Source organism: Myotis daubentonii, chromosome X (assembly GCF_963259705.1).
Source record: "Myotis daubentonii chromosome X, mMyoDau2.1, whole genome shotgun sequence".
Lineage (NCBI taxonomy): Eukaryota > Metazoa > Chordata > Mammalia > Chiroptera > Vespertilionidae > Myotis > Myotis daubentonii.
The window spans coordinates 35,974,285-36,001,729 of record NC_081861.1 but is presented as its reverse complement, the minus strand read 5'-3'; the positions used below and the strand labels follow the sequence as shown (position 1 = coordinate 36,001,729).

The window sequence follows — 27,445 nt, the reverse complement described above, 5'->3', positions numbered from 1 at the left end:
GCAGCAGCAGCAGCAGCAGCAGCAGCAACAGCAGCAGCAACAACAACAGTAGCAGCAGCAGCAGCACCAGCAGCATCTCTGTTCTCCTATTCCACACCTCGGCCCGCGCAAAAGTCCACCAGGCCATGGACGCAGTGGCTGTGTATCATGGCAAAATCAGCCGGGAGACAGGAGAGAAGCTCCTGCTTGCCACCGGTCTGGACGGCAGCTATTTGCTGAGGGACAGCGAGAGTGTCCCAGGGGCGTACTGCCTGTGTGTTCTGTGAGTACATCGTGGGGTGGCTGGGCCCAGGACTTGCAGAAGATGGGCACAGGCAGTGGGTATGAGTGGCGGGGGCAGGCAATGTGCTTTCTCAGGTCCAGCGCAGGGCCATGGTGGACCATGCTGTGTATTTCACTCCCTGGGCCTCCTGATCTCCATAAAAGGCATCCGCAGGACCTTTTGGTTCAATTGCAGAAAACTCCTTTTTGAGTGGGGAAACACAGTCGGGAATTTACCTTTGTTCAGAGAAAGACCCAGGATCCCGACTTACCACTTCCCCTTTGTCCTCTAGTAGAGGCCAGCAAGGTAGAGGCCTGGGATTATGGAACAGCCAGATTTAGGGCCACCAGCTCCTGAGAGAAAGAAAGGCTTCTCCCCAGCTTTCTTTAAATGGATTTGGAGATATCATCCCAAAAGAAGACCATCAACTTCAGGAAGAGGAAGCAGACTAAGAATCTAAATCCATTACTTTGAGAATGCAATGTCAGTTTCAGTTGACTGCTGAAATGGAGATGTTTGTGAGTAAAACTGCCTCTCTGGATCTGCTTATTCAGCTTCCTTTAGAAGAGCTGTGTCTGGGGCCGGACCCCTTCTTGATAAAAGCTAGTACAGACAAAAGTTGTAAAGGACTTGGAGGGAAAACACCCTTGTTATGAATCAGCTTTGCCCTTCACCTAGGCACATTTAATGCCCCATTTTGAATTAGATGCAACTTCGTCTTTTCTCCAAGGCTCCAGAGTCATGCGGATCTGAGACCTAATCCTGTGCTAGTCCAATGCTAGGTTTGTGACTTTAGCAAGTTAACCCTCAGTCCCTCAGTTTTCTTATCTATAAAACGGGTATAATATTACTACCTACCTGATAGAATTGTGAGGGTTAAATGCCATAATACAAGTAAAAAAAATTGAGCACTGGACCTGAGACACAGTAAATATTCTGTAAATGTAAGCTATTATTACTATTATATATTTTCTTTTCGTCAGTTTCTTTCAGTACCCATGGGGCATTTTTAAGGAAGTACGTAGCTCAATTACTTTTTTGTCAGCAGGATAAAAACACTCATATGAAAACACTGGCTCTGCAAAGTAGGTTCTAGATAGAAACAACATGAGGGAAAATGCTTGGTAGTAATTTCGGTACCTAATGATACACTGCAAGATTTTAAAATAGCTCCTGGGCCAATGAAGAAGGATTATACCGAGGCTGGTGATAGAGGATTTTCATTGTTTGTTTGTTTATTTATTTAATGATCAAGCCATGTTTATGGTAACTGTCAGGCCATGCTAAATGCATTTATTATAAAGGCTTCAAAGGAAATACGTGGAAGCTATTCAATCTCTTGGGCTCATATCTTTATGTTTTGCTTATATTATTTTTCCCAAGCGGAAACTGGGGAAAGTCAATGAGAGCCAAGTAGCATTCTTAGGCTCCATTCTTCTCAAAAGAAGATGGAAAAGTGAGTGAACCAGCCCAGCTGTTGTAGCTCAGTGGTTGAGCATTGACCTTTGAAACAGGAGGTCATGGTTCGATTCCAGTTGGGACACATGCTCAGGTTGTGGGCTCTGTTCCCAGTGTGGGGCGTGCAGGAGGTAGCCGGTCAATGATTCTCTCTTATCATTGATGTTCCCATCTCTCTCTCCTTCTTCCTTCCTCTCTGAAATCAAATAAGTGCTCTCTCCTGTCTCTGTTACATTATTTCTCTTCAAGGAGCTTTAAACTACCTGACATTTGCTGGTTTACTTATTTATTGCTGGGCTCTCCTGCTAAAATGTAAACTTCCATGAGGGTAGGGACATTGTTTCATATACCAGGAACATAATCTGGCACATAAAAGGCATTATGAGGCACATAATAGGTACACAATATATTTTTTTGAATTAATGAATGAACCATCAAAGCAAATACTGTTTCTAACTACAAAGAGCTTTGGACCGATATCAGGAGGCCAGTGTGTGGAACTCTGGGGAAGTCACTCAACTTCTCTGGGTTCTGGTTTCCATATTTGTAAAACAGAAATAGTAATGTTTTCCCTGCCTTCTGCATAAGATTGCTGTTTATAAAATAGGCAAGAGATGAGGACAACTTTAGCACTTTGCCCATGTAGGCCAGGATCACATAAGAAATTAATTTAGGCAGGTGGGAACTTCTCAAACATTTAAGTTTTCATCCAAAGGGAATCTTGCATAAATACAGTTTATTTCTTTTAATTTTTAAAATATCTATTTTTAAAATTTATCTTTATTATTGAAAGTACTAGAGGCCCAGTGCATAAATTCGTACACCAGTGGGGTCCCTCGGTCTGGCCTGCAGGATCAGGCCAAAACTGGCTCTCTGATATTCCCTGAGGGGTCCTGGATTGTGAGAGGGCAAAGGCCAGGCCAAGGGACCCCACTGGTGCAGGATCGGGGCCAGGGAGGGACTCGGGAGGTTGGCCAGCTGGGAAGGGGCTGTGGGAGGGCTCCAACATTGACCCCCTCCATCCTGTTCTAGCCCCACCCCAGGCCTTCACTGCACTATTGTCCGTGTCCATGGATTATGCATATGTGCATATAAGTTCTTTGGTTAATCTATCCCCCCCTAATATCTCCCCCTCACCTTCCCTCTGAGATTTGTCAGTGTGTTTCATGCTTCCATGTCTCTGGATCTATTTTGTTCATCAGTTTATTTTGTTCATTAGATTCTACATATAAGTGAGATCATGTGATACTTGTCTTTTCAGCTTTTATGACTCTGACTTTCCATGCAAATCTCCTTATGCAGTCGCAGAAAATAGTAGGCAAATTGTGAGTCCCCCTATAGCATCTTTTGATGGGCGCACTGGGCTCTCCAAGTCTTAGAGGTGACTGCCAGACTGTGCTTCACAGGGCAGACACTAGGATATATTGCTTTTTATGAAAGTTTCTCAACTTTTTTGAGTCGGGAGTCCTTTTTGATAAATATAACCCTTTCTCCCCCCCTAATTTTAATACAATGCTGTAATAACAAAATCACATTTCATTTTTAAATAAACCATGCATTCATTTTAAACCAAAACATGTATGCTTATGATGTGCAATAGAAATAACCATGTAAATGGTGTCATATACACATGAACAATAAGGATTTAAGTAACAAACATTCAGTGATTATCGGGTTTGCTCAGAATAGTTACTCATTCTATCTTCTGTTTACTCCCATTATTCAACAAGGTTTGGTTGAGTTTCAGTTTCTGTATTTTTAATGTAGGAATACAACATTGCATTTGCCTTCAAACTGTAAACTATACTTTAAAGCTATGCTTGTTCCTTTCCCCAGTTCTTAACCCTCAGTCATGGCCTTCAGATAGTCCTTTTCCCCTGTTCAGTTTTGGAAAATTGAATCTCATAAAGTACTAGAGAAGTTTTCTATTTATAGGACTGCTCACCTACATTTAAAGTGAGAAATTGTTCTTTAACTATTTTAAATAAATAAATCTCTATTTTTTGTACAGTAAGTCTATTAAAAATAGTTCTTAATATCTATTCATATTATAGAAAATTTGAAAAATGTAGATAATGGGAATGAGGGAGAAACCATCTATAGTTTTATAACCTAAAGACAATTATTATTGAAAATTAAGTTGATTTTCTTCTAAATTTTAATTTTAATTTAAAATTTCTTTGTAAACACACATGTGCTCTTACAATAATTGTATTCTGCTTAACATGAAAAAAAAAACACCCATTTACGATGGCCGGTTTTCTCAGTGGTTCGTCGTCCTGCAGACATTTCCCAGCCCATGTCAGGGTGCAAGCAGGAGGCAACCAATCAATGTGTCTCTCTCGCATTCCCTCCTCCCTCCCTTCCAGTCTGTGTAAAATAATCAATGGAAAAAATATCCTCAGGTGAGGATTTAAAAATATCTCACAAAACACCCATTCATATGTAATGTTCTTACAAATGATTTTTAAAAATTATTATATTTTTAAAATATATTTTTATTGATTTCAGAGAAAGGAAGGGAGAGGGAGAGAGAGATAGAAACATCAATAATGTGAGAGAATCATTGATTGGCTGCCTCCTGCACACCCACTACTGAGAATCGAGCCTGCAATCCAGGCATATGCCCTGACTGGAAATTGAACTGTGATCTCCTGGTTCATAGGTTAACACTCAACCACTGAGCCACGTCAGTTGGGCTCAAACATTATTTTTAATGGCTGCATGATAGTCCAGCCAGTGACTGCACTATATTGTCCATAACCAGTAATCTACTTTTAGACATTAGAATAATTCCATTTTTACTATTATAAATTTCATTATGAATACTATTTCAGTCCAGAAAGTTTTCTTTGTATTTGTGATTACTTCTTTAGAATACATTTTAAAGATGTGCAACTTCTAAGTCAGAAACATAAACAGCTTGGGATTTTTGATGTATACATGATCAGCGAATATTTTTCCTAAGTGGTTCTTCCAATTCATATATTTGTTCACCAGTAATGCATGAGAGTGTCCATTTCACCACACCCTCCCTAGAAGTGAGAAATCCTATTTAAAAAAATTCTTGAAATTTGGTGTCTGACTATTTCATATTTCTTTGATTAGTGATTGAGTCTGTTTTATAACTGGAAAGCTGCTATAGTTCTTCGTTCATGAATTAGCTCTTTATGTATTTTACCCATTGACCATTTGGATATTACTATTTTTCTTAACACATTATGGATTTTTATATCTTTTTTCAGTTTCGTGTTTGCCATTAGTTTTCTTTGACACACAGAAAAATTAACATTTTTAGTAGTCAAATCTGTCACTCATTTTCTTTGTGTTTGATTTCTTTCTATGCTTCCCAGCTTAGACAGTTCTTTCTCCTCCAGAAATGTCATAAAAACTTCATTCAACTTTTCTTTTAAATTTGTGGTTTGGTTAATTTATATTTAACGCTTTAATTCCATTTAGAATTTTATTTTAATGTGGAGAAAGGATCTAATTTTTTTTTGAAATAGCTAACAATGGTCGCATAAAATTTATAAATAGAACTTTCATTCCCCATTGATTAGCCTCCTTTACCATATATTAAATTCTTACATATAACAATAATTGTTTTGCAACTATCTATTTGGCTCAATTCATCTATTTATTCTTATATTACCAGCACTATAGCATTGTGGGGGTGCAAAAATAAATTTTCCTTCTATCCTTGTAAGTTCTTCTGCTCTGACTAATAATCAAATTAACATGAGACAGATTAACAGAACAAAATGACCAAATTTATTACATATATACATATGGGCTTCAATAAGAACATGAAACCTTAGGACATATTGGGCAGTTGAAGCTTACATGCCCTTCTGGACCAAGGAGACGGAGGCAGGGGTTATGGACTTCAAGGCAAACTAAGCACTTCACAGGTAGATGAGAAAGAGCAAATACATGGTAAACAATTTCTTGTTGGGCCACCCAGAAATAATATGACAGAAGGGAATCTAACAAACAGACTTGCTTTGATCCTCCCTGTCTGCCACACTTAATTCATATGTGCTAAAGTGAATATGCTAAGGTTTCATTCCTGAAGCAGTGTTTTTTTTCCTATCTGAATTCCCTCCCTTAGGGAGATAAGAGGGAGGAAAAAACACAAAACTTCTTGAGTTTGTTAGGTTTTAGTTCTAGCTTGAAACAATCTGCATGGCAGTATGACACTCTCTGGGGAGACTCATTTTGGACCCCTACAGTAACATAATGTTTTAATACATTAAAAAAGTATTTGCTCTTCTTGCCCTGGCCAGTGTGCTCAGTGGTTAGAGTGTGGGTCTCATACCAAAAGGGCCTCAGGTTTGATTCCTGGTCAAGAGCCTGTACCTGGGTTGCAGGTTTGATCCCCAGCCCCTATCAGGGCACATGTGGGAGGCAATTGATCGATGTGTCTCTCTTGCATTGATATTTCTCTCTCTCTCTCTTCCTCTCTCTCTTTCTTTTGCTCTCTCTCCCCCTTACCCTCTCTCTAAAAATCAATGGAAAAAAATATCCTCAGGTGAGGATTAACAACAATAAAAAAAAAGTATTTGCTATTCTGATCTGTTGGTTATTCAAAATTATTCTAGAATAATTTTGTTAAATTTAAAAAATCCCATTGGGATTACACTAATAAATAAAGGAGGAACTGTCAACATTAAAGAATTTAGTCTTCCCACTCCCAAACCTGACATGTCTCTACATTTATTAATTTTTTTATTTACATCCATTAATAAATGTTTGTAGTTTTTTTCCTGTAGGTCTTGCACATTTTTAAGTTTATTTCAGTTATAATGTGTATAAATGTGTGTCGATTCTTTCATTTCTATTGTAAATAGAATCTTTTTCCACTATATTTTCGGTTGCATAGGAAAGCTATTGACTTTATGTGTTTTTCTTATATTCACCCAGTATGCAAAATGCTCTTATTAATGCTAATAGTTTTAATTTAATTTTATTATTTTTTGTTTTCAAGATGTAACATGTTTCTTTTCACTAAGGTACATTTGAGCTCTCATTTTTCTTCCCTTCTCATCCTCAAGGTGGATAATAATTGGGAAAGTCCCAGCTATTCCATGGGATAGTTTGATGGTGATAAGAGAAAAAACTAAAATATTTAAAACAGTTAGTTTGAAGAAATAGTTTATTTCCATAATTAACATACTTCTCTACATATCTGACTTTGCTTGCTACTTATCTAATAGAATATTTGAAAGAAGTGCTATTATATTCTTTAGCTTCAAGGACACATAATGAAGTCATTTGACATATATATCTTGAGATAAAAGGATAATTATCTTTTTGTCCTTTAAGATTTAAAGGATGACTGGGAATAAAATGCCTATCAAACAATTTCACTGGAGAAATTTCACTGGAAGGAGCAGTGACAAAATAAAATTGCAACTTATCAGTTGTAACAGAGAGGAACAGTGTCGCATAGAACTCGAAAGAATGAGAAATTATAACTTAACTTACAGTTTAAAAAATATATATATTTTTATTGATTTCAGAGAGGAAAGGAGAGGGAGAGAGATAGAAACATCAGTGATAACAGAGAATCATTGATCGACTGCCTCCTGCACGCTCCACACTGTGGATCAGGCCCACAACCCGGGTATGTGCCCTGACCAGAAATCGAATTGTGACCGCCTGGTTCATAGGTTGACACTCAACCACCCTGGCTGGGCTTACAGTTTTTACATACAATTGGATATGTGCTTTGGTGTCGCCACCATAATTATTTTGGTTTAATTGAGTATAATCCATTATTGCAGAGCAAGCCAGAAGGCCAGCCCAGTTTGAAATTTGAAACATATAAACCACCAAATGGACAATTTACAGGCCAGTAAATCAAGTGCTGACTCGGGTTGACAATATAAAATTGAAGTGGCAATATTATTCTGAAGTTGTCATTTAGCTTAAGGAAAGGGGATGTCTTTTGGGCTCTTCCCTCCTAGCTTCAGCCCTTCGGCCTGATTTTGAATTCACCTTAAAACCAATTTGTTAATTCATTTCCTCTGATATAAGAGAGAGCCCAGATTTTCAGCCAGCTTCTCTGGGTATGTATCCCAACTCTGGCCTTTAAGTAGCTGTTTTAGCTTGGGCGAGTTAATTAAACTTACTGTGCCTCAGGTTCCTTATTTGTGAAAAGAGGGATGGTACTTACCTCACAGGGTTGTTTATGAGGATTATTGCATGAGTTAATATTGGTAAAGTTAACATGCAGTAGATATTTGTTATAAATAAAAATTCTATATATAGTTGCAATACAAAGTTAGACCATTATAGGAGTACATAAATAAAATGTTATGTGGCAGTTCAGGAGAAGAGATTATATTTATTGTCATGACTCATCAAAACTGGGGTTACACGGTTTTACCATCAGACTTGAAGCTGAATGACTTTGGACAGTTCTGAAAATTCAAATTCACTCTTATAGAATGAATATTGGGCCATAAGAAATTCAGAAACTTCTTGGATCAGACTATAGTCTCAATAATAATGGCTTCGTATAGAATACCATTCCTCTGTATATATAAGTTCTGAAATATTTGTTAAAAATCAGTCACATTTTAATTGTGCCTTGAACTTTGCACATTGCATTAGTTTGTATAGGCACAGGCAGCATGGATATTATCTAGCTTTATTTGCAGTGTCATGAAGAAATCATATATAGGTAACCTTTTTCTTTTGTGTAGTTCTTGAAGTGGTATAAAGAAGGAATTGATGTGGTTTTATCTGTTCTAAACCAAGATCTGTCCCCGACACTGCTGACCCCTTGAGAAAATAAGAAATAAGTCAGGTTGCTTTCTTCTTGTCCACTTCTAACCAGACATGTTTTTAAGGGTTGGGGACCATTTTTTTTGGGGGGGGGGGGAAGGGCGGGAAAGGCAAATTTAAATATCAGCAGGGACTGAATCAGCATATCCTTTGTAATCATTAAAATGCAAAATATTAGTTAAGAAAATAAATGGAAACAACTAAAAACTCTACTGTTTTCCACCAATTATTCATTTTCTAGATTTTTTCTTGATAAAATTAAAATTCCAAGCTTATTAACATGCCTGACAAAAGGTTTGATGGGAGAAAAAAAGTTAAGATTGCACTACATTCTTGGTTTGCTTGTATTAATGGAAGGAGTCACAGGAACCCCTAAAAGGGATGTAACTGTTTTTTTTAAAATATATATTTTTATTGATTTCAGAGAGGAAGGGAGAGGGAGAGAGAGATAGAAACACCAACGATGAGAGAGAATCATTGATCGGCTGCCTCCTGCACCCCCCCCCCCCCCCGACTGGGGATCGAGCCCACAACCCAGGCGTGTGCCTTGACTGGGAATTGAAATGTGACCTCCTGGTTCATAGATCACCACTCAACCACTGAGTCACACTGGCAGGGTGGGATGTAACAGTTTTTAAAAGCGAATGATATTTTTATGATTTGTGATTTGCGTAGGCTAGACTTGTAAAGCTCCAAATGGTAATTATACTTCTCTTTCTTTCTTTTTTTCTTTGTTTCTTTCCATGGAAATCTTTAGTAAAAGGCGAACGATTTATGCAAGCTGAAGAGAAACAAGAGTATGCTTATTTTTCTTTAAAAAAAGTTGAGTCACTTATGTAACTTTATAGGGAAAATTAACATGCAAGGATATGTTTATATTAGTTTAAATTTACTTCTAGTTTATATACATACAGGAAAAGACAGTTTTGAACAGTTGTAATCAGTGTCCACTTTTTTTCACATACTATCATTTTGTAACAACATAGTCCATATGCTTACAATTTTTTGAAAAATATAGGACTCTAATACCTTTGAATTTTGGTATAATTTTGAACCATTCTTTCTATTGCCATTTCCTTATTTTGAGGAACATTTCTTATTTAGGGATACTTAGGCTAATTCCATTTTTTTCACTATTAAAATAAAACTATTACGAAAATCTTTGTCAAATTGCTTTTGTCTTTGATTTCCTGAAGTGTATGAAGATGAGCAAGGTCATTACATAAAAAATACACACGCTTTGATAGCTCTTGTTATAATTTGCCTATTTATTTTCTAGAGGAGTGATTTTTCAGTGTATAGGGAGAGAGTATGTGTAGTTTGAAAAAAACATATTCAATATTTTAGTTGAATTTTATATTACAAAGGTATTGCTCATAATAAAAGGTACAGAAAACAAAACTATGAAATCTTATTGGGGAAGAGGGAGTAAATGCTTCAGAAACACTGCTCAATGAACTGAAACAATTGAAAAAAACTTCAGCTTATATTTAAATAAAGTTTCATTCTTAATGCATAGACTGAGTGACTCTTGGGGGAAATGACACAAAAGTTCCTGAGTGAGTTAAAGGAGCCAACTTGGGAAAATTGCCATCAATATTCCCAATGAGGTGTGGGTATTCCCTTTGCATGTTAGTCACTTTATGGTTCTTAGGGAAATCTTGTTAACATGCAGATTCTGATTCAGCAGTTCTGGGGTAGGTCCTGAGATTCAGCATTTCTAACAAAATCCCAGGTAATGTCGATAATGTTACCCTGAGAATGTAACTTGAATCGCCCTGTTTAGATCTCTTCTATCCTTGACATATGACAGTGAGAGCTGACTATAGGGGATCCCTCCTTGGTCAGTTATTTCAGCGACTTGAAAGGGGAAGAGATGAACTGCTGGCTTATCTGAGGGGTGAAAGAATTTTGCTCATTCAGAAATTTGAGGGGTTGGGAATAGGAAATTGTTAATATTAGATGGGTTAATCACCAGAAGTTTTATGTGTCACCGACACAGGCTTGTTCAGAGACTGAAGGAGGTAAGGACTTTTGAAGTGGTACTCAGGTTCCTGCTGCTTAACTGAAAGTGAGATAAGATCAGATTCGTTAGGAAACAATTTTCAAAACAGACTCATTTATTTTGACTAGATGAGGCTTAGTGATAGTAGGGAAATAAATTCATTGTATTTTTTAGAGACCCACTGTTTTAGAAAGTGGAAAACCAGTTACTTAGAATTTTGCTTTCATTATTGCTGAGATTTTAAATAATACCTTTCCACGTCACCTTTAATGGTACCGAATTATTGCCATTAATCGCTTCCCAGGGGAAAATAGATTTAAGGATCTATTTCCCTGCTTCTATCTCCATTTTGTGTGGCTTTAAGAAAATCATTTCAAGCTTTACATTTGAGTTCCCATGGTGAAAAATGGAAATCAAAGCTCTTGCCTTGTTCCCTGTAGAGTGCTTACTGAAATCAATGGACTTTGAGGTAGATTTCAATTGCTTAAAAAAAACAAAGGACTTTAACAATGTAATATTTAATATTTATTTGGCATATTATACATATTCATATATTAACCTACTTTATATATGATCTAAATATTCTGATAAACCTTCATAACAAAAATGAAACATTTCCTATAATCGCACCAGCAATTAAATTGATCTTTTTTGTTTTTTTTTTTTTTATTTTACAAATTGAATGAACCTGATTAGAGTATTTGAGTGTTTTTTGTTCTTAAGGTAATCAATGCTGATGGACATTGATTAAATATATAGTAATTTAATCCACATATTTAAAGACTTAGTTCTAAAGGGGGTTAATGGTAAATTAGGTCACTTACTCAAGGATGACCCTCTGTTTCGAATGCTTTAGAAACATCTGTTCTTTTAAGTTTAAACACATTTATTTTTATCTGAATTCAGCATGTATTCTGACCAATATTGACCCAAATTTGTAGCTAAGAATAATAATCAGAAATATCTTTAATCAAACTGTTGATCCAGATTCACATTCATAATTTGAAAATATTCAGCATAAAGTTTACTTTACTTTTATAAGAAGTAAAAATTTATTAGGCAAATTAAGTAGCATTATTATATATACTAAAATGTAATAAATCATCTATATCTATTATCGTGTGGCAGTCAAGAGCTGGGACTCTAGAGTTAAATAGGCCTGATTCAAATCGCTCTTTGTTGCTCGATCTCTAGAGTGGCTTTGGTTACTTAACTTCTCAAAGTCTCAGTTTTCTCATCTACAAAATGAATTTCATAACAGAAAGCTCATAAGATAGTTGTGTGGTCCAAAAGAGATAATGCATGTACTATGGACTAAATCGTGTTCCTATCAAATTCACATGTTGAAGCCCGAACTCCCAATGTGACTATATTAGATAGGGACTTTAGGAGATAATTAAGGTTAAATGAGGTCATAAGGGTGGGGCCCTGATCCAAGAGGATGGGTGGTCTTATAAAAAGAAGAGAACTCTTCTCCATGCATGCACACAAAGAAGAAGTCATGTGAGCACATGGCAAGAAGGTGGCTGCCTACAAACCAAGAGGAACCTTAGAATGAAAACTATGTTGCTAGCACCTTGATCTTGGATTTTCAGCTTCCAGACTTTGAGAAAATAAATTTCTTGTGTTTAAGCCATTTTGCTCTGGCAGCCTAAGCAGACTAATACAGATTTTGGTACCAAGAAATACAGTGCTGCTGTAACAAATACCTAAAAATGTGGAAATGGCTTTGTAACTGAACAATTGGTAGAGGCTAGAGGAGTTTGGAGGTGCATGCTAAGCGAAGCCTACATTGCTGAGAACACAATGTTGGTAGAGCTATAAATGTGAAAGTTCTTGGTGAGGTCTCAGATGGAAATAAGGAACATGTTATTGAAAACTGGAGGAAAGAATGTATATCCTTGTAATAAATGGAAAGAATTTAGCTGAACTGTGTTCTGATGTTTTGTGGAAGGTGGAACTTGCAAATTGGATCTTTTGCAGGAGAAATTTCTAAGTGAAGTTGTTGAAGTGCCTTGGATCCTCCCGACTGCTTATAGTAAAATGCAAAGGGAGAGAGATGAATTCAAGAAAGCATTGATAAGCGAAAAGAAGTCAGAACTTAAAGATTTGGCAAATTCTTAGCTTACCCACATGACAAAAAATGAGGAAACTACTTCTGGAGAGAACACCAAGGGTGTGGCCAGATAATCACTCCTTAAGGAGATTACCCATGATGTTAACTATCCATTTCAGCAGAAGCCAGGAATAGAGTTTGGAGCCAAGTCTCAGAGACACTGTTAATTTGGGCCAAAGGGAATAGGACAGGAGAACAGAACAATTTGGCTGCAAACATGCTTTATCTTTCAAGAAAAGGGAAGAATGGCCTTGAAGATGATTCAGAGATCATCAGTGATACCACTCCCACCATAGACCCAGAGTGCACAGGCCCAGAAGGGCAAGTCTGCTTCTACCTAGGTTTCAAAGTGGAATTAGAACCCAACATTGCTGAGTGGGCCAGGCTACCCCCAGAGCTGTGGGGGTGACAGTGACACACAGTGTGCCTGGAGGGCAGAGTATCAACCCAAAGAAGATTATTTTCATGCATTAATATCTAATGGAATTGGCATTATGAGGTTTTGGACTTATTTAGGACCTGTCACCCTTTTTTTCCTTCCCATTTATCCCTTTTGAAATAGGGATATCTGTCCTATACCCATCCCATCATTGTATTTTGGAAGCAAACAACTCATCTGGTTCCACAGGTTCATAGCTGGGGAGGAATTTTGCCTCAAGATGACTTATACTCATAGTCTCACCTATATTTGATTAGATGATATTTAGATAAGACTTTGGACTTTAGACTTTAGAGTTGATGCTTGAATGATTTAAGACTTTGGGAGCTATTGTGATGGATTGAATGTATTTTGCATATGAGAGGGATGTGACTTTGGAGGCATCAGTGGTAAAATGCCCCCCACAAATTCATGCACTGAAACCTGACCCCCAATGTGGATGTATTTGGAGATAGGTATTTAGAATGTATTTAAGGTTAAATGAGGTCATAATGGTGAGGCCCTAATCCAATAAGATTGGTTGACTTAAAAGAAGAAAAAGAAAAAGGGACATCATTCATTCTTTCCATGCACGCATAAAAAGAAGAGGTCACGTGAGCACACAGCAAGAAGGTGTCTGATTATAAGCCAAGAGAAGAGGCCTCAGAAAGAAACTTATGTTGCTAGTACCTTGATCTTGGACTTCCAGCCTCCAGAACTGTGAGAAAATAAATTTCTTTTGTTTAAGCCACCCAGTCTATGGTATTTTGCTATGGCAGCCTGAGCAAACTAATACAGCATATAAAACTCTTGGTATGTGGTAGAAATCAAATATATAGATATACAGTCTGCATACACACTGAGTAATGAGGGAGAATATTTATTCCATCTGAAAGGACAAGCTGCTTTCAAGTAGTACTTTAGCAGGACTCCGTTTTAATTCAAATTGCTGTTACCTCTATTTTATAATATACAAGGGATCCCCCCAAAATGTATACACACACTTTGAATAATTACAAAGACAGTGTTTATTAAAATATATTTAATTTTTAAAAATGAGCTATAAGCTTTTAAAGTGTGTAAACATTTTTTAGGACACACTGTATTATAAAGTGACATAGTAATAGTAATCTAGGAATAATCTAGGAATATAGTATTACATTTATTATACTTACAATTAATATTATTGTTCCTATTATTTTATGTGGGCCTGGTAGTACCTTATCCCAGTGAAATGTTTTCACTTTAATGCTCGATATGTACTGAAAAATAATAAGGCTATACTTAGTTAAATCTATCTAATAATTCATTATTTTTACCAGTTGCAACACAGGTCTCTAGTTTGTTCTATCCAAACTTTCAACTAGACAGATCTTAGGAGTGTGAGCTCCTACATTTTTTAAAAAAGGAAAAGGCCGGAACCGGTTTGGCTCAGTGGATAGAGCGTCGGCCGGTGGACTGAAAGGTCCCAGGTTCGATTCCGGTCAAGGGCATGTACCTGGGTGCGGGCACATCCCCAGTAGGGAGTGTGCAGGAGGCAGCTGATCGATGTTTCTCTCTCATCGATGTTTCTAACTCTCTATCTCTCTCCCTTCCTCTCTGTAAAAAATCAATAAAATATATTTAAAAAAAAATAAAAAAATAAAAAAGGAAAAGATAAAGAATGGTTACTGGAAACTGTGATCTGCTGTATATAATATTCAAGCCAGTTAGATTCCCCAGGTTTTTGTTCCTATGAATTCATGGTTCCATATGTGTGTGTCCCAGTATATGTGACATTTATATGTAATAGTAAAGCTCAAATTGAGAGCACTTGTTCTTTTAGAATTTTTCAGTAATGGAGTTTATTCTTTCACAGGTATCAAGGTTACATTTATACATACCGAGTATCCCAGACAGACACAGGTTCTTGGAGTGCTGAGGTATATATCTTTTATTATTTTTACTTCTGTGGGTATCAGGGAAGTGTTTGAATTTAGGCTGGTTTTATAAAAGAGCTGTCAAATCCTACATTCCCCAAATATTCATCAGATTCAAATCACTAAAGCGGGAATCCAAAAGTGTTCATGGATCATTTACAAGCTTTTAGAGAATTTTGGTCCCAGTTCTGTTTAACCACCATTGTATGGAGTGGTCTTACCTTGGGGAAAAGAATAAAAAATGTTGAGGAGTTGTGTCAAACTTTTGTCAATGATTGTGACACAATAATTAAATGTGTATAATAAAATGTGTAAAATAATTAAATCAGCAATCATTTAGTGAATGGTACTAATATGAGTGTTGCTGCTGTGGTGGATTATTTTCTCAAAGCTTATAATACCCATGGGGAGATACAACATGAATTAAATAGCAATCTGAGAGCCTGGACTTTTCTGTCAGATGGCTCTGGGCTCCAAGTCGGGTTTCCTCTCCTCCCTGATAGGTCTATGACCTTGGGCAGGTTACTTAACTTTTTCTATGAACCAGTTTCTTCATCTGTACAATAAACCTAAAAATAGTCCCTTATTCATAGAGCTCAATTTATGATTAATAAGATAATGCATATAAAAAAAGTTCTTAACCACAGGACCTAGAACATAGTAAGCCCTCAAATATGAACTCGCCCAAATTGCTAACAAACAATATGATTGTATATAATGAAGCTCTACCTCATTTACTACAGGAGTTCAAAAAAGGGAGGGTTTTCCAAGTATTAGGGTAACCAGCGCTGCTCTAAGTTTGAAGGCAGGACTCCCAACTGAGCCAAGTGGGAAGGACATGGAGAGGTGGAATAGAGATAGAGGGAACATTGCAGTGGTGTTTACGCTATGTTCTGCAAAATCTTAATGTTTCTTTCACCTGGTGTCTTGGGGTTGTCTGTGGGTTGCAGAGGCAGAGAAGGACATAGGCAGCTAAGCTTTTGAGTCCGAAGTTTGTCTTTAATCTGAGCAGTTCTCTTTTATTTTGTTTATCAACTAGAGTTCTGATGGCTTTGAAAACATTTGAAAGTCACTGTATCATAGCAAGAAATACCTGTAGAATGACTCTATTTCCATGTACAAGGGTAGTATATCATATATTACCAATGTAGAGGATCCTAAAACTGAAACTTTTAACCTGAAATGCTTTCTCTGATATCCGACTCTTTAAAACAGTCTGTTTTTTATGATGAGAGCACTTCGTTGTGAGCTGTTTGAAAACATAAATGCTAATATCAACCTCTATTAATAACTCAATCAATCTATGCATTTAAGAAATTCTAAATCCTAGACTTATACAAATTAAAACAGCTCCAACGTTTACAAATTCATCAGTAAACCAGAAAGCATAAATTGCAAAGTACAAATGTTTTGAACTACTGAGATGAATCAGGGAACTTTTCAAACACACTGTTGCTTTATATCAGGATAATTAATATTGCAGTACTAATTAGAGGAAACCAGTACCATTTGCAATCAAAATAATTTATACTTGTTTATTTTAAAAAATTATCTGCATTGCTGCAGAGATGATTAAGTAAGAAATTAAATTTCATTTATTATGAAGAAAAGTTCTGTATGATATCTACACGCATATTTGTATGTAATTTGACCTGGAATAGTTCTTCTCCCTAGTGAAGTAGCCTTCAGCTGTGGAATGATATTTTTTATAGAAAAGGTCTTAAATGATCAGGGTTTAGCTAACCATGACTTCAAACTTGTTTTCTTTTGTTTCAAGTATAACATTATATGCAGATTGTTACATGCTTGTGATCATGTTAAGGAAGAGAGGACTTATTGAACATAAATAAGTCTCATGCTTTTGTCTGTTTTGACCTTGTTTTTATAAAAATATAGTGATATTGCAATTCTCTGCACCAAGAGAGCAGAACGTTGGCATTTTTTTTCCAAAGGGAAAAGAGTTTTAAAAAAACTCTTTATATTTATTTTTGAAATGCATATTGCATTTTTTTTCTGTCTGCTAACTTTGCCTTCTCTATTGTATTTTTGCTAAGGTGAATATTAAACTAGTGTGTATTCCCAGAGCTCATATCACCTGACTGGAAGAAATTTCTCTAGAGCATATTGAAGGCCAGCTATGGTCCAAAACATGTTTCCACAGATAACTAAGAGATGACAATATGGGAAATGTGCAAATTTGAACAATAGCTGAGTTCAGTGACAGGATGGGAGTTGTCAGTGGTACAATTCTTGTGGTAAACGTATTTTCAAAATTGGGTAAATGACACTGTGTTCAGAACAATGTTTTAGTTTCACACTGCAGGAAAAATCATGGCAGTAGGATTCCATCCTCTGTGCAAAGATTGTGCAAGGAATCTAGGTAAGGCTGAGATTTGTTTCAAAGAGTGAAATAAAATTGAATCCTGGATCCACTGGATTATGAAAGATAAATATTTATGTGAATTTCTAGTTTTATTTATTTATTTATTTTTAAAGCAGGGTTTTTTTATTTTATTTATTTATTTTTTAATTCTCATCTGAGGATATTTGTCCATTGATTTTTAGAGAGACTGAAAGGGAGGGGGAGAAACAGACACACAGAGAGAGAAACACATTTATTGGTAGAGGTAGAGGTATGTGCCCTTGACTGGAATCGAACCTGAGACCTTTCAGTCCACAGGCCGAGCTTCTATCCACTGAGCAAAACCGCTAGGGCAGAATCTATCCACTGAGCAAAAGAGGGCTAGGGCAGAATCTCTAGTTTTAGATAGACTTTTAGGTTTTATTATTGCCTAGTGTATTAACTTCTCATGTGACTCAGGCTAAAATTTTGCTAAATTGTTAACTCAGAGAATCCTACATATAGTCACCTATCATTTATGAACATGTACATTGCCAGAAGTGCCTTATAATAACTGTGCGAACCTCTCCCTGCTGACTTTAGGGTCTTTGGGATTTTCTGGATATTTGATCATCAGTAGATCAGTAAATGCTAAATAATTTTACTTGTTAACCTAAGCAAAGCACTATAAATGAGGTCAGCCATTTGCCAACGAAACATTCATCCCCAATTCAAATTGTTTTAATACATCCAGTCCTGTTATTCCTCTCTGTTAGCGTGAATAATCAAGTGCTGTGTATAAGTTCCCATAAAAAGTTGATAAATGGTTTTACAAGCCACCAGAACAACTAAGACGTGTGGTTTGAAATCTTTCCACACTGGGGGAGTGTATAGTTTCTCTGCTGGTTGGTGACTCTAACTTCACTATAACCTGTTTGGTCTAGCCCTGATCTGAAAGGCAAGAGACTAGGTCCTGGGATATAGAGCCAGTTCTGCCTCTGGTCATCTGTGGGACCTTGGGCAAAATGAATTATTTCTTTGCATTTCCATTTTTTTAATCTGTCAAATAAGAATAACCAAATCAGCCAATCTCTGAAGAACCAGTAGGGGCAAGAAGTGGGAAAGTGCTTTGAAAATGAAAAACGTGCTCTAAGGAAGATATAAAGAGGTATTTTGTGTCTAAAACCTGCCTTTGCAATTTGGAGATTTTATCTTGGAGCCAAAGAACTATTTGGACCCCTGTAAGAATGACTGTGTTATTTTGGATAAAGTAGAGTTCTGGGAAGGTGTTTTTATAGGGGTGGAGCTGAGTGCAGGTGTGGTCTCTACCTACTGATGCTCCTAGCTGTGTGAGCCTGAGTCGACACCAATGCAGGAAATGACTGAGAGTTACTATGGACAATGTGCTATCTTCAGCTTTTAGTCTAGTTGGCAGAAGTCTATGTGCCAGCCCTTATGTTTTCTCATTAAATGCTAACAAACAGCTCCCGCCTCAAAAATCTTCCAGATGGAATAGCTGAAAAATAGCTTTCTAAAAAAACTAGTCATTGTTCAATTGCTTATAGCAATACTATTTTATTTCATGTCCAATGACAGTTTTGAGATGATGCCTAAAGCTTGGCTTATAAGCCTTTGCAGGAAATTGTTATTGATTTCAAGCTGTGTTTTTGCAAGAGAACTGATGTCAGGAAAGGAATACATTTTAATAGTCACTTGCAAATAATGTCTTCAGAAACAAACAAACAAATAAATAATGGTGACCTTATACAGACTTTCATTTTCGTGTCATAGATAAAACTTTGTCACAGTGAAGTGTTGATGGAGAGAGTAATTTGGGGGAGGAAATGGAAATTTCCCAAGGAGGAAAAAATTTAATGTGAAGGATGAGGCAGGACATATTGTGAGGTGAGCATATAAGGACTAACTTAGCCATGCATTGTGTGTATCATTACAGTCAATTTTAATTTCCTGTGTAGCATTTTATATTGTGGGATGATGACAGGGAGGATACGTGGTGGTGGTTTTGTTTTGTTTTTGTTTCGTTCTTCAGGCTTTTTATTAATGACCTGTAGGATCTGAGTTTTTTCTGTGTTTAACTGCATCTTCTAAGTTGGTGAATTCATTGTGGGTAATGGCCTGTATACCCTTAGAGGTTCGGGATGTATGATGGGTAGCAGGCAGAAAGGGCAAGGCAATGAGCAAGAGCTTGTACAAACTAATACCACCCCTGGGAGAACTGAAATGACAGCTCATTAGCTCCTCTTGCAGGGAAATTCAGCCAACCAAAGTAAGCTCTTCTGGGATGTTGTTTTTCTCTTCTTCCTTATGTTTTCAAATATTTGAACAAGTTACACAAATGTTACCTCTCTAAGCATCCCTCACACATTTTGTAGGGCTTTTCATATTATTATGAGGTAGTTGAATAATTTTCTTGACCTTTTATTTTCCAGACAGCACCTGGGGTTCATAAAAGATTTTTCCGGAAAATAAAAAATCTCATTTCAGCATTTCAGAAGCCAGATCAAGGTATTGTAATACCTCTGCAGTATCCAGTTGAGAAGTCCTCAGCTAGAAGTACACAAGGTACTACAGGTACGGTTTACTGTTAATTTTTCAAAATTTTATTTTATTATTATTTTTAAAAATATATTTTTATTTCAGAGAGGAAGGGAGAGGGAGAAATAGATAGAAACATCAATGATAAGAATCATTGATTGGCTGCCTCCTGTATGCCCCCTACTGGGGATTGAGCCCACAACCCAGGCATGGGTTTTTGACCAGAATCAAATTAGGGAGCCTTCAGTCCACAGGCTGACACTCTATCCATTGAGTCAAACCGGCCAGTACCAAATTTTTATTTTAATTACAGTTGACACACATTATCATATTAGTTTCAGGTGTATGACATAGCGATGCAACATTTTTTAACTTATGAAGTGATCACCACAATAAATCTAATACCCATCTGACATCATACATAGTTATTATGATACTAGAGGCCCGGTGCACAAAATTTGTGCATGGGGGCTGGGGTCCCTCAGTCTGGCCTGTGTCCTCTCGCAATCCGGGACCCCCCAGGGGATGTCGGGCCTAAACCAGCAGTCGGACATCCCTCTCACAGTCTGGGATGCTGCATGCTCTAGTGACCATACTTTTCATACAGGGGAAAGGCATCTTACTGTTGTATGGGCAGCTACATTTTTTTGCCCTGTTTATAAAAATTACTACATAACAGTAGTAGATCCTTCTGAGGCAGTAGTACCATTTTCCCCATCTTATGGATAGAAAAACTGAAGCAGAGAGAAGTTGAGTAATTGGCTTTGTCACACAGTTGTGTCAGAATTAGGGCTGACTACAAAATGTGCAAGCCCGAGTCCATGCATGTCATTGCTGCATCATCCTGTTTTTTAAGTGTTAGAGTAGCCTTGCCAGATTTTGATTTTTAAATCTAAGAGACTGTTCCCAATATATAGGGTAGGGTCCCTAGGCCTGGCTGGCGATCAGGGCCATCTGTGGGGCAACCGGTGGGCAGGATGATTGGGGGGCCCCTGCTGGCACCTGCCTTGGCTGGTGGCCTGGCGCTGCCTGCTGGCTGGCCCTGCCCCCCTGATCACTACCGCCAGTTGCCTCCCTCTTGGGGGGCAGATGCTCAATGCAGGAGCTGCCCCCAACTGGTTGAGTGTTGGCCCCCTGGTGGTCAGTGTGCATAATAGTGACCAGTTGTTCTGCTGGTTGTTCCGCTGTTCAGTTGATTTGCATATTAGGATTTTATTTTATAGGATTTTTGACGGTATTCCCTATGCTGTGCTTTACATTCCCACAATCCTATCTAATAAAGAGGGAATATGCTAATTGACCCTCACATCATCTTAAAGATGGCGGCATCCACAGCCAATAAGGAGGGAATAGGCTAATTGAATGCCCCACCCTCAAAGATGGTGGCACCCACAGCCAATAGGATGGAATATGCTAATTGACTACCCCACCCTCAAAGATGGTGGCACCCACAGCCAATAAGGAGGGAATATGCTAATTGACTGTCCTGCCCTCAAAGATGTCAGCGCCTACAGCCACAAGATGGCGGCGCCCAGTCCCCCAGGCCCCTCAGCCCCCCAGCCACCTAGGGCCAGCCTGAGGCACAGGCAAGCCTCGGATAGTGGCTGCCCAGCCACCCAGGGCCGCCTGAGGCTCAGGTAACCAGGGCTGGCTGAAGCTTGCACTGCTGATATTGGCAGCAGCAGAGGTGTGATGGGGGCGTCGCCTTCCCCTGATCGCCAAGGCACCTCCTACTCCTGAGGGCTCCCAGACTATGACATGGTGCAGGCTGGGCTGAGGGACCCCCTCCAGTGCATGAATTTTCATGCACTGGGCCTCTAGTCCTATCTAATAAAAGAGAAACATGGTAATTAGCATACGACCACTACCCTTCCCATTGGCTAATCAGGGCGATATGCAAATTAACTGCCAGCCAAGATGGCGGCTGGCAGCCAGGCAGCTGGAAGCGAACATGAGGTTTGATTGCTTCAGTGACGGAGGACTCCAACATTCCCCGCCTGCTTTGCCCGCCTCTGAGCTGCAACTCTAAGCAACTATGTTACAAATATAGAAGCTAAACAAAACCACAGAAACCTGCTTTAGTCGCCGGGCTTCAGCCAGCAGGATCGCAACATTGTTTCAAATACAGAAGGTAAACAAAGGCCAGAAACCTGCTTTCAGCAGTGGAGGCCTAAGGGCTGGAGCCAAGCCTGAGAGCTAAAGCTGGCCCAGAATATAAAAAGAAAAAAAGGAGCGGTTGGGAGCTTCAGTCACCCACCAGCCTGAAAACAGCCCTCAGCCCCTCACCCAGACTGGCCAGGCACCCCAGTGGGGACCCCCACCCTGAAGGGTGTGTGACCAGCTGCAAACAGCCATCATCCCCTCACCCAGGCTGGCCAGGCACCCCAGTGGGGACCCCCACCCTGATCCAGGACACCCTTCAGGGCAAACCAGCTGGCCCCCACCTGTGTACCAGGCCTCTATTCTATATAGTAAAAGGGTAATATGCCTCCCAGCACCGGGATCAGTGGAGCCGCGAGGCCTCCCGGCACTGGGATCAGCGTGACAGGGGGCAGCGCCCAAACCCCCTGATCACCTTGCGGCTCTGTGTGTGACAAGGGGCGGGGCCACAACCTCCCTATCCACCCTGCTCTGTTCGTGACAGGGGAAGGCGCCCCAACCCCCTGATCAGCCCTGCTCTGTGCCTGATAGGGGGAGCTCCCCAACCCCCTGATCGCCCTGCGGCTCTGTGTGTGACAGGGGGCAGCGCCCCAACCCCCTGATCGGCCCTGCTCTGTGGGTGATAGAGGGCGGCGCCCCAACCCCCACCCCACGGGCCCTGCTCTGTGTGTGACAGGGTAGAGCCATAACCTCCCCATTGGCCCTGCTCTGAGTGTGACAGTGGCGGCGCCCCAACCCCCTGATCGGCCCTGCTCTGTGGGTGATAGAGGGCAGCGCCCCAACCCCCTGATCCGCCCTGCTCTGTGTGTGACAGGGGGTGGTGTCCCAACTCCCCTATCGGCCCTACTCTGTGAGTGACAGGGGGGAGCTCCTCACCCCCCTGATGGGCCCTGCTCTGTGTGTGACAGGGGGCAGTGCCCCAACCCCCAGATTGGCCCTGCTCTGTGCGTGACAGGGGGCAGTGCCGCAACCCCCAGATTGGCCCTGCTCTGTGCGTGACAGGGGGCAGTGCCGCAACCCCCTGATGGGCCCTGCTCTGTGTGTGACAGGGGGTGGTGCTGCAACCTCCCCATCGACCCTCCCTTGAGTGTGACAGGGGGCGGTGCCCTAACCCCCTAATCGGCCCTGCTCTGAGCCCGACCAGGGGCTGCACCTAGGGATTGGGCATGCCCTCTGCCACCCGGGAGCAGGCCTAAGCCAGCAGGTCGTTATCTCCTGAGGGTTCCCAGACTGTGAGAGGGCATGGGCCGGGCTGAGGGATCTCCCCCTGCCCCCCGAGTGCACAAATTTTTGTGCACCGGGCCTCTAGTCTATACTAATAAAAGAATAATATGCTAATTAGACTGGATATCTTCCAGACAAAGCCACGGTGGCGGGGGCCGAGGCAGAGGCAGTTAGGGGTGATCAGGCCTGCAGTGGAGGGCAGGTTGGGGGAGATCAGGCTGGCAGGGGAGGGCAGTTAGGGGCAATCAGGCTGGCAGGGGAGGGCAGGTAGGGGCAATCAGGCCAGCAGGCAGAGGCAGTTAGGGCCAATCAGGTAGGCAGGCAGGTGAGCAGTTAGGAGCTAGTGGTCCCGGATTGCGAGAGGGATGTCTGAGTGCCGGTTTAGGCCTGATTGCTGATTTAGGCTCGATCCCTGCAGGATCAGGCCTAAACTGGCAGTTAGACATCCCCCAAGGGGTCTCAGATTGGAAAGGGTGCAGGTCAGGCTGAGGGACCCTCCCATGCACAAATTTTGTGCACTGGGCCTCTAGTCTATAATAATAAAAGGGTAATATACTAATTAGACTGGAAGTCATTCCGGATGTCCTTCGTGATGAAGCCAGGGCTGGAGGGAAGCCAGCCTGGGTGCTGGGTGCCTGCGGGCAGCCTGGGGAAAGCCAGCCGGGGTCCCAGGTGCCTGCAGGTGGCCGGAGGGAAGCCAGCCCAGGTCCTGGGTGCAAGAGGGAAGCCGGTGCCAGCAGCCAGGGGAAGAAAGGCCTACCCTTGCATGAATTTTTGTGCATCAGGCCTCTAGTTTATTTTATAAGTGGAAGTTTGTGCTTCTTAATCTCCTTCTCTTTTTTTCTCACAGACTCCCACCCTACTGTTAATTTTTGTTGGGGTTTGGAAGCTTGAGATTATGAGCCAACCTATTCATAAACATGTAGTTATAGGAAGTTCTATAAGAAAAATGCAATGAGAAAGTAGATGTAGCCAGCAAATCAAGTGAAAGGGGAGGGGACTATTCCCATACTTTGATTTCAATATGATGTTCTATAAAATTTAATGAAACTAACACAAAATAATATTGAATGTAAACTGTACTTGAAAAATAAAAAAGAAATTTTATAGTAAAAATCCCTGCAAAAATATAAAAAAATTCTATGAGCCCACAACATTTGATGTCTCATTCCATCTTATTCTCCACATTCTCTTTTGTCAATACATAAGCATCATTTCAGTTCACTAATTCAGACACAAATAATGTGCAAGAGGGGACAACTCAGAGAACACCTGGGTGTCCTTTGCCTTTGCTTAGTAAACTAGATTTTCCCTTCAGGAGGGAAAAGTTGATGGTAGCCTGGCCCACGTGATCCTGATTTCTGAATTTGTGGTGCCTGAATTAATGAAATTTTACTGTGGCAAAGGAAATAAAATTAGTAGACTTCATTATTCCACAGGCACAAATTGTTACATCTCCTGAGCAAAGCTATTTTAGTGCACGCGTCAGGCTAATGACCAAATATTAGCCAACATCTGCAGCCATCAGATATGTAATTGTTTACTCATCCATTGAAAGGGGTTAATCATTTGTTTGGAGTAAGAAGGTATGCCTGATTGAAACAATAAATATTTATGATAAAAGAAAATGAGTTGTTATATCCCTTTTTTGACAGGGACCCAGGCTCAAGCATAAAATGACAATTAGACTCAAGTGGTAAATTAAATTAATGAATAGTTGACTTTTATCATAGACATGGAAATAGAACTTCAATTTAGAAATTGCCTACTTGTTCTTTTCTGCTCAGCATTCCATAATTTATAACTCAGTTTTAAGCATTAGTTCCTTGAGCTATATCATTGGGTTGTACCTCTGTGAGCTTTATACAGTTGGAAATTTTATGATTATAAGTTCGAGTTAACCAGTAATCTTAATAGCTTGCAAGTTTATCTTTCTTGATTTTTGTTATTATTTTTCTTTAGGGAGAAGAGAAGATCCTGATGTCTTCCTGAAAGCACCATGAAGGAAAATAAAAGACCTTCTACTTTATTTTCAATAATTTAAATATATGTTAAGTATTGTAGATAATACCGTTCAGTGAGCTACAAATGCATTTCTAAAACCATTATAGTCCTGTAATGGAAGCATCTAACATGATGTTAAAGCTGAAATGGACTTGACGGATAATGAGGAGCTTCAAAATGAGGATTGGGAAAAAGTAATTCCGCTGGTTATTTTCAGTTATTATATTTACGAATGGGAAACGATTTAAAACATGATACTTTATAAAAGATTAATGTTAATTTTTGCCATATATAAATAAAAACAATCCTTGGTTTTTCTCCAAAGCACCATTTCTAGTGAAATATTATTTAATAGTTACTGATTTTTAAATGTCTTCCTTAATTATCCGGCAGACAGCTGGTTCGTGGCCCTCATCTTTGTCATGTGTGGTTCTGCTTTAGGCATTCTGCTCTCCACTAGCTATGGTGTTGTAGGCTCTTTTGGGAGTCATGAAGCTGCCCACTGTGGACTAAAACAAGTGCTTGATAAAGAGTGAAGAATTTCTGTTAAAATCTGAAAGCCACCTTCTTGCCTAGTGTTCAGATATTGGAGAGTAAAACCCACAGACTAAGCTGGAGTTTAAAAATCCCATAATTTAAAATATGCTCTAAATGTTTATTACAGTTGATGCTACAGGAGTGGAGATTATATTGCGAATCTGATGAAGTGGACTTGACTGCTTTTCATTTACCTCTGTCTGCCCCAATTGTTGCCACTCCAAGTAAAACCTCATTTTGAAGGGGAAGCTTCAGCAGCTGTGGATCCTCAGTGGTGGCTCAAGCGGAGCTCATTTCTGAGTGGCCTCTCTATTAGGTGGCCCTACAGACCATTGGAGAGCTTATGGTTGTGTTAACTTTGAACCTTTCCAAGTGATTGCAACCTAAGTGAGAGCCAAGATTTTACGCAATGATAGGGATTTGTATTTTCTTCTCACATTTTATGTTTCCATGACTCTTCTGATTTGATTACACGTCAAGTTCTCCAGGGCTCAGAGAATTCATTCACTCAATGAACATAATTGGCACTGCGGTAGAGAAGGAAACTTTCACCTGGTCCCTGCACTCAGGCAGCTCACTATTAGTTGGACAAGAAACAGTAACAATAAAAGACCAAAGTCACAATAAAATGACAAAAAAATAACAAGAAAAGGTGATATGTACATGGTAAGTGAGATCACCGATGTGTAGGTACATCTGTCTTTAGAGGCAGAATGAGTCAACACAGATGCTCTGGTCCATGGTTCAGAGGAAAAGGCTAAGTTCCATTGTAAAGTAATAAATTGGAATTCTGGGTTGCATGTGGGTGGTTGTGAGCTTGGTTAATAATCAGTGAACTGCCAAGAGACAGAGCTACTCTCCATGTGCTGGCAAGATCTGATTTCTGAACATTTTCCATGGATGCTATGGAAGTGCAATAATGTATTCTGGGCTGTTAACCATTTCTAGAAGTAAAAGCATCACTTTTAACTTGTAAAGGAATTTAAAAAGCTGACTTTCAAAATAAAATGCATGTGCTTAGATACTTTTTAATTATTTGTAGCTTGGGTTTAATTTTTAATAGGTGTAACTGTTTTACTATAATCTGTTCATTTTGGAATAATCCTAACTATATGAATTATGTTTGCCTGTTTCTTTATCAGAGCCGTTTTTGGTAAAGCTTTTTTTAATCATTAATGGTCTTCCATATTTTAATAAAGTATTTGAAAGCTTTATTTACCTAATTTGTCTTACATATTCTGAGATAGGTGCTATTCATTTATTAAATAAAGCATTGATGAGGTAATCTTTTCTTATTGGACAGATTCCCTGAAAAAGGTGAGTGCTTTCCTGATGTTGCTACTGTCAAACTTTCCAGTTCATGTGCTTACCCACTGCCTTCTTTTGCTGGCCTTTTATTCATCAAGTTCTTTTCACTTTTTCTTTCCCAGCATGAGCATCCATGCTATTTCTCGGCACGTAATAACTTGCACCTTTATAGAAAGGTCATATCCTTGCCAAATCTAAATGATTGCCATGCTAACATATACCTTTAAGATGCTGAGTCAAGATAGAAAATGCCATATATTTCCAAGTGTACACCTCTCGTCAGAAAAAGAAAAAGTGTGTCAGCAAGCCTACAAGGAACATGACAGTTGCTCAAATGCTCATTCA

At 39.4% G+C, this 27,445-nt stretch overlaps 1 protein-coding gene and 1 non-coding gene across 2 annotated transcripts; one reads left to right on the top strand and one right to left on the bottom strand.

The window, feature by feature from the left end:
• SH2D1A (SH2 domain containing 1A) lies at positions 1 to 26,971 on the top strand. The gene is made up of 4 exons (XM_059679279.1): positions 1 to 262; positions 14,910 to 14,973; positions 19,762 to 19,903; positions 25,214 to 26,971. The coding sequence occupies exons 1-4, from the start codon at positions 126 to 128 to the stop codon at positions 25,252 to 25,254; spliced, it is 384 nt and encodes a 127-aa protein (XP_059535262.1). The 5' UTR covers positions 1 to 125; the 3' UTR covers positions 25,255 to 26,971.
• Positions 9,193 to 9,311, bottom strand: LOC132225311 (U5 spliceosomal RNA). Its single transcript, XR_009450837.1, has one exon. It is a non-coding gene; the product is annotated as a U5 spliceosomal RNA (small nuclear RNA).
• Positions 26,972 to 27,445: the final 474 nt, after the last annotated feature.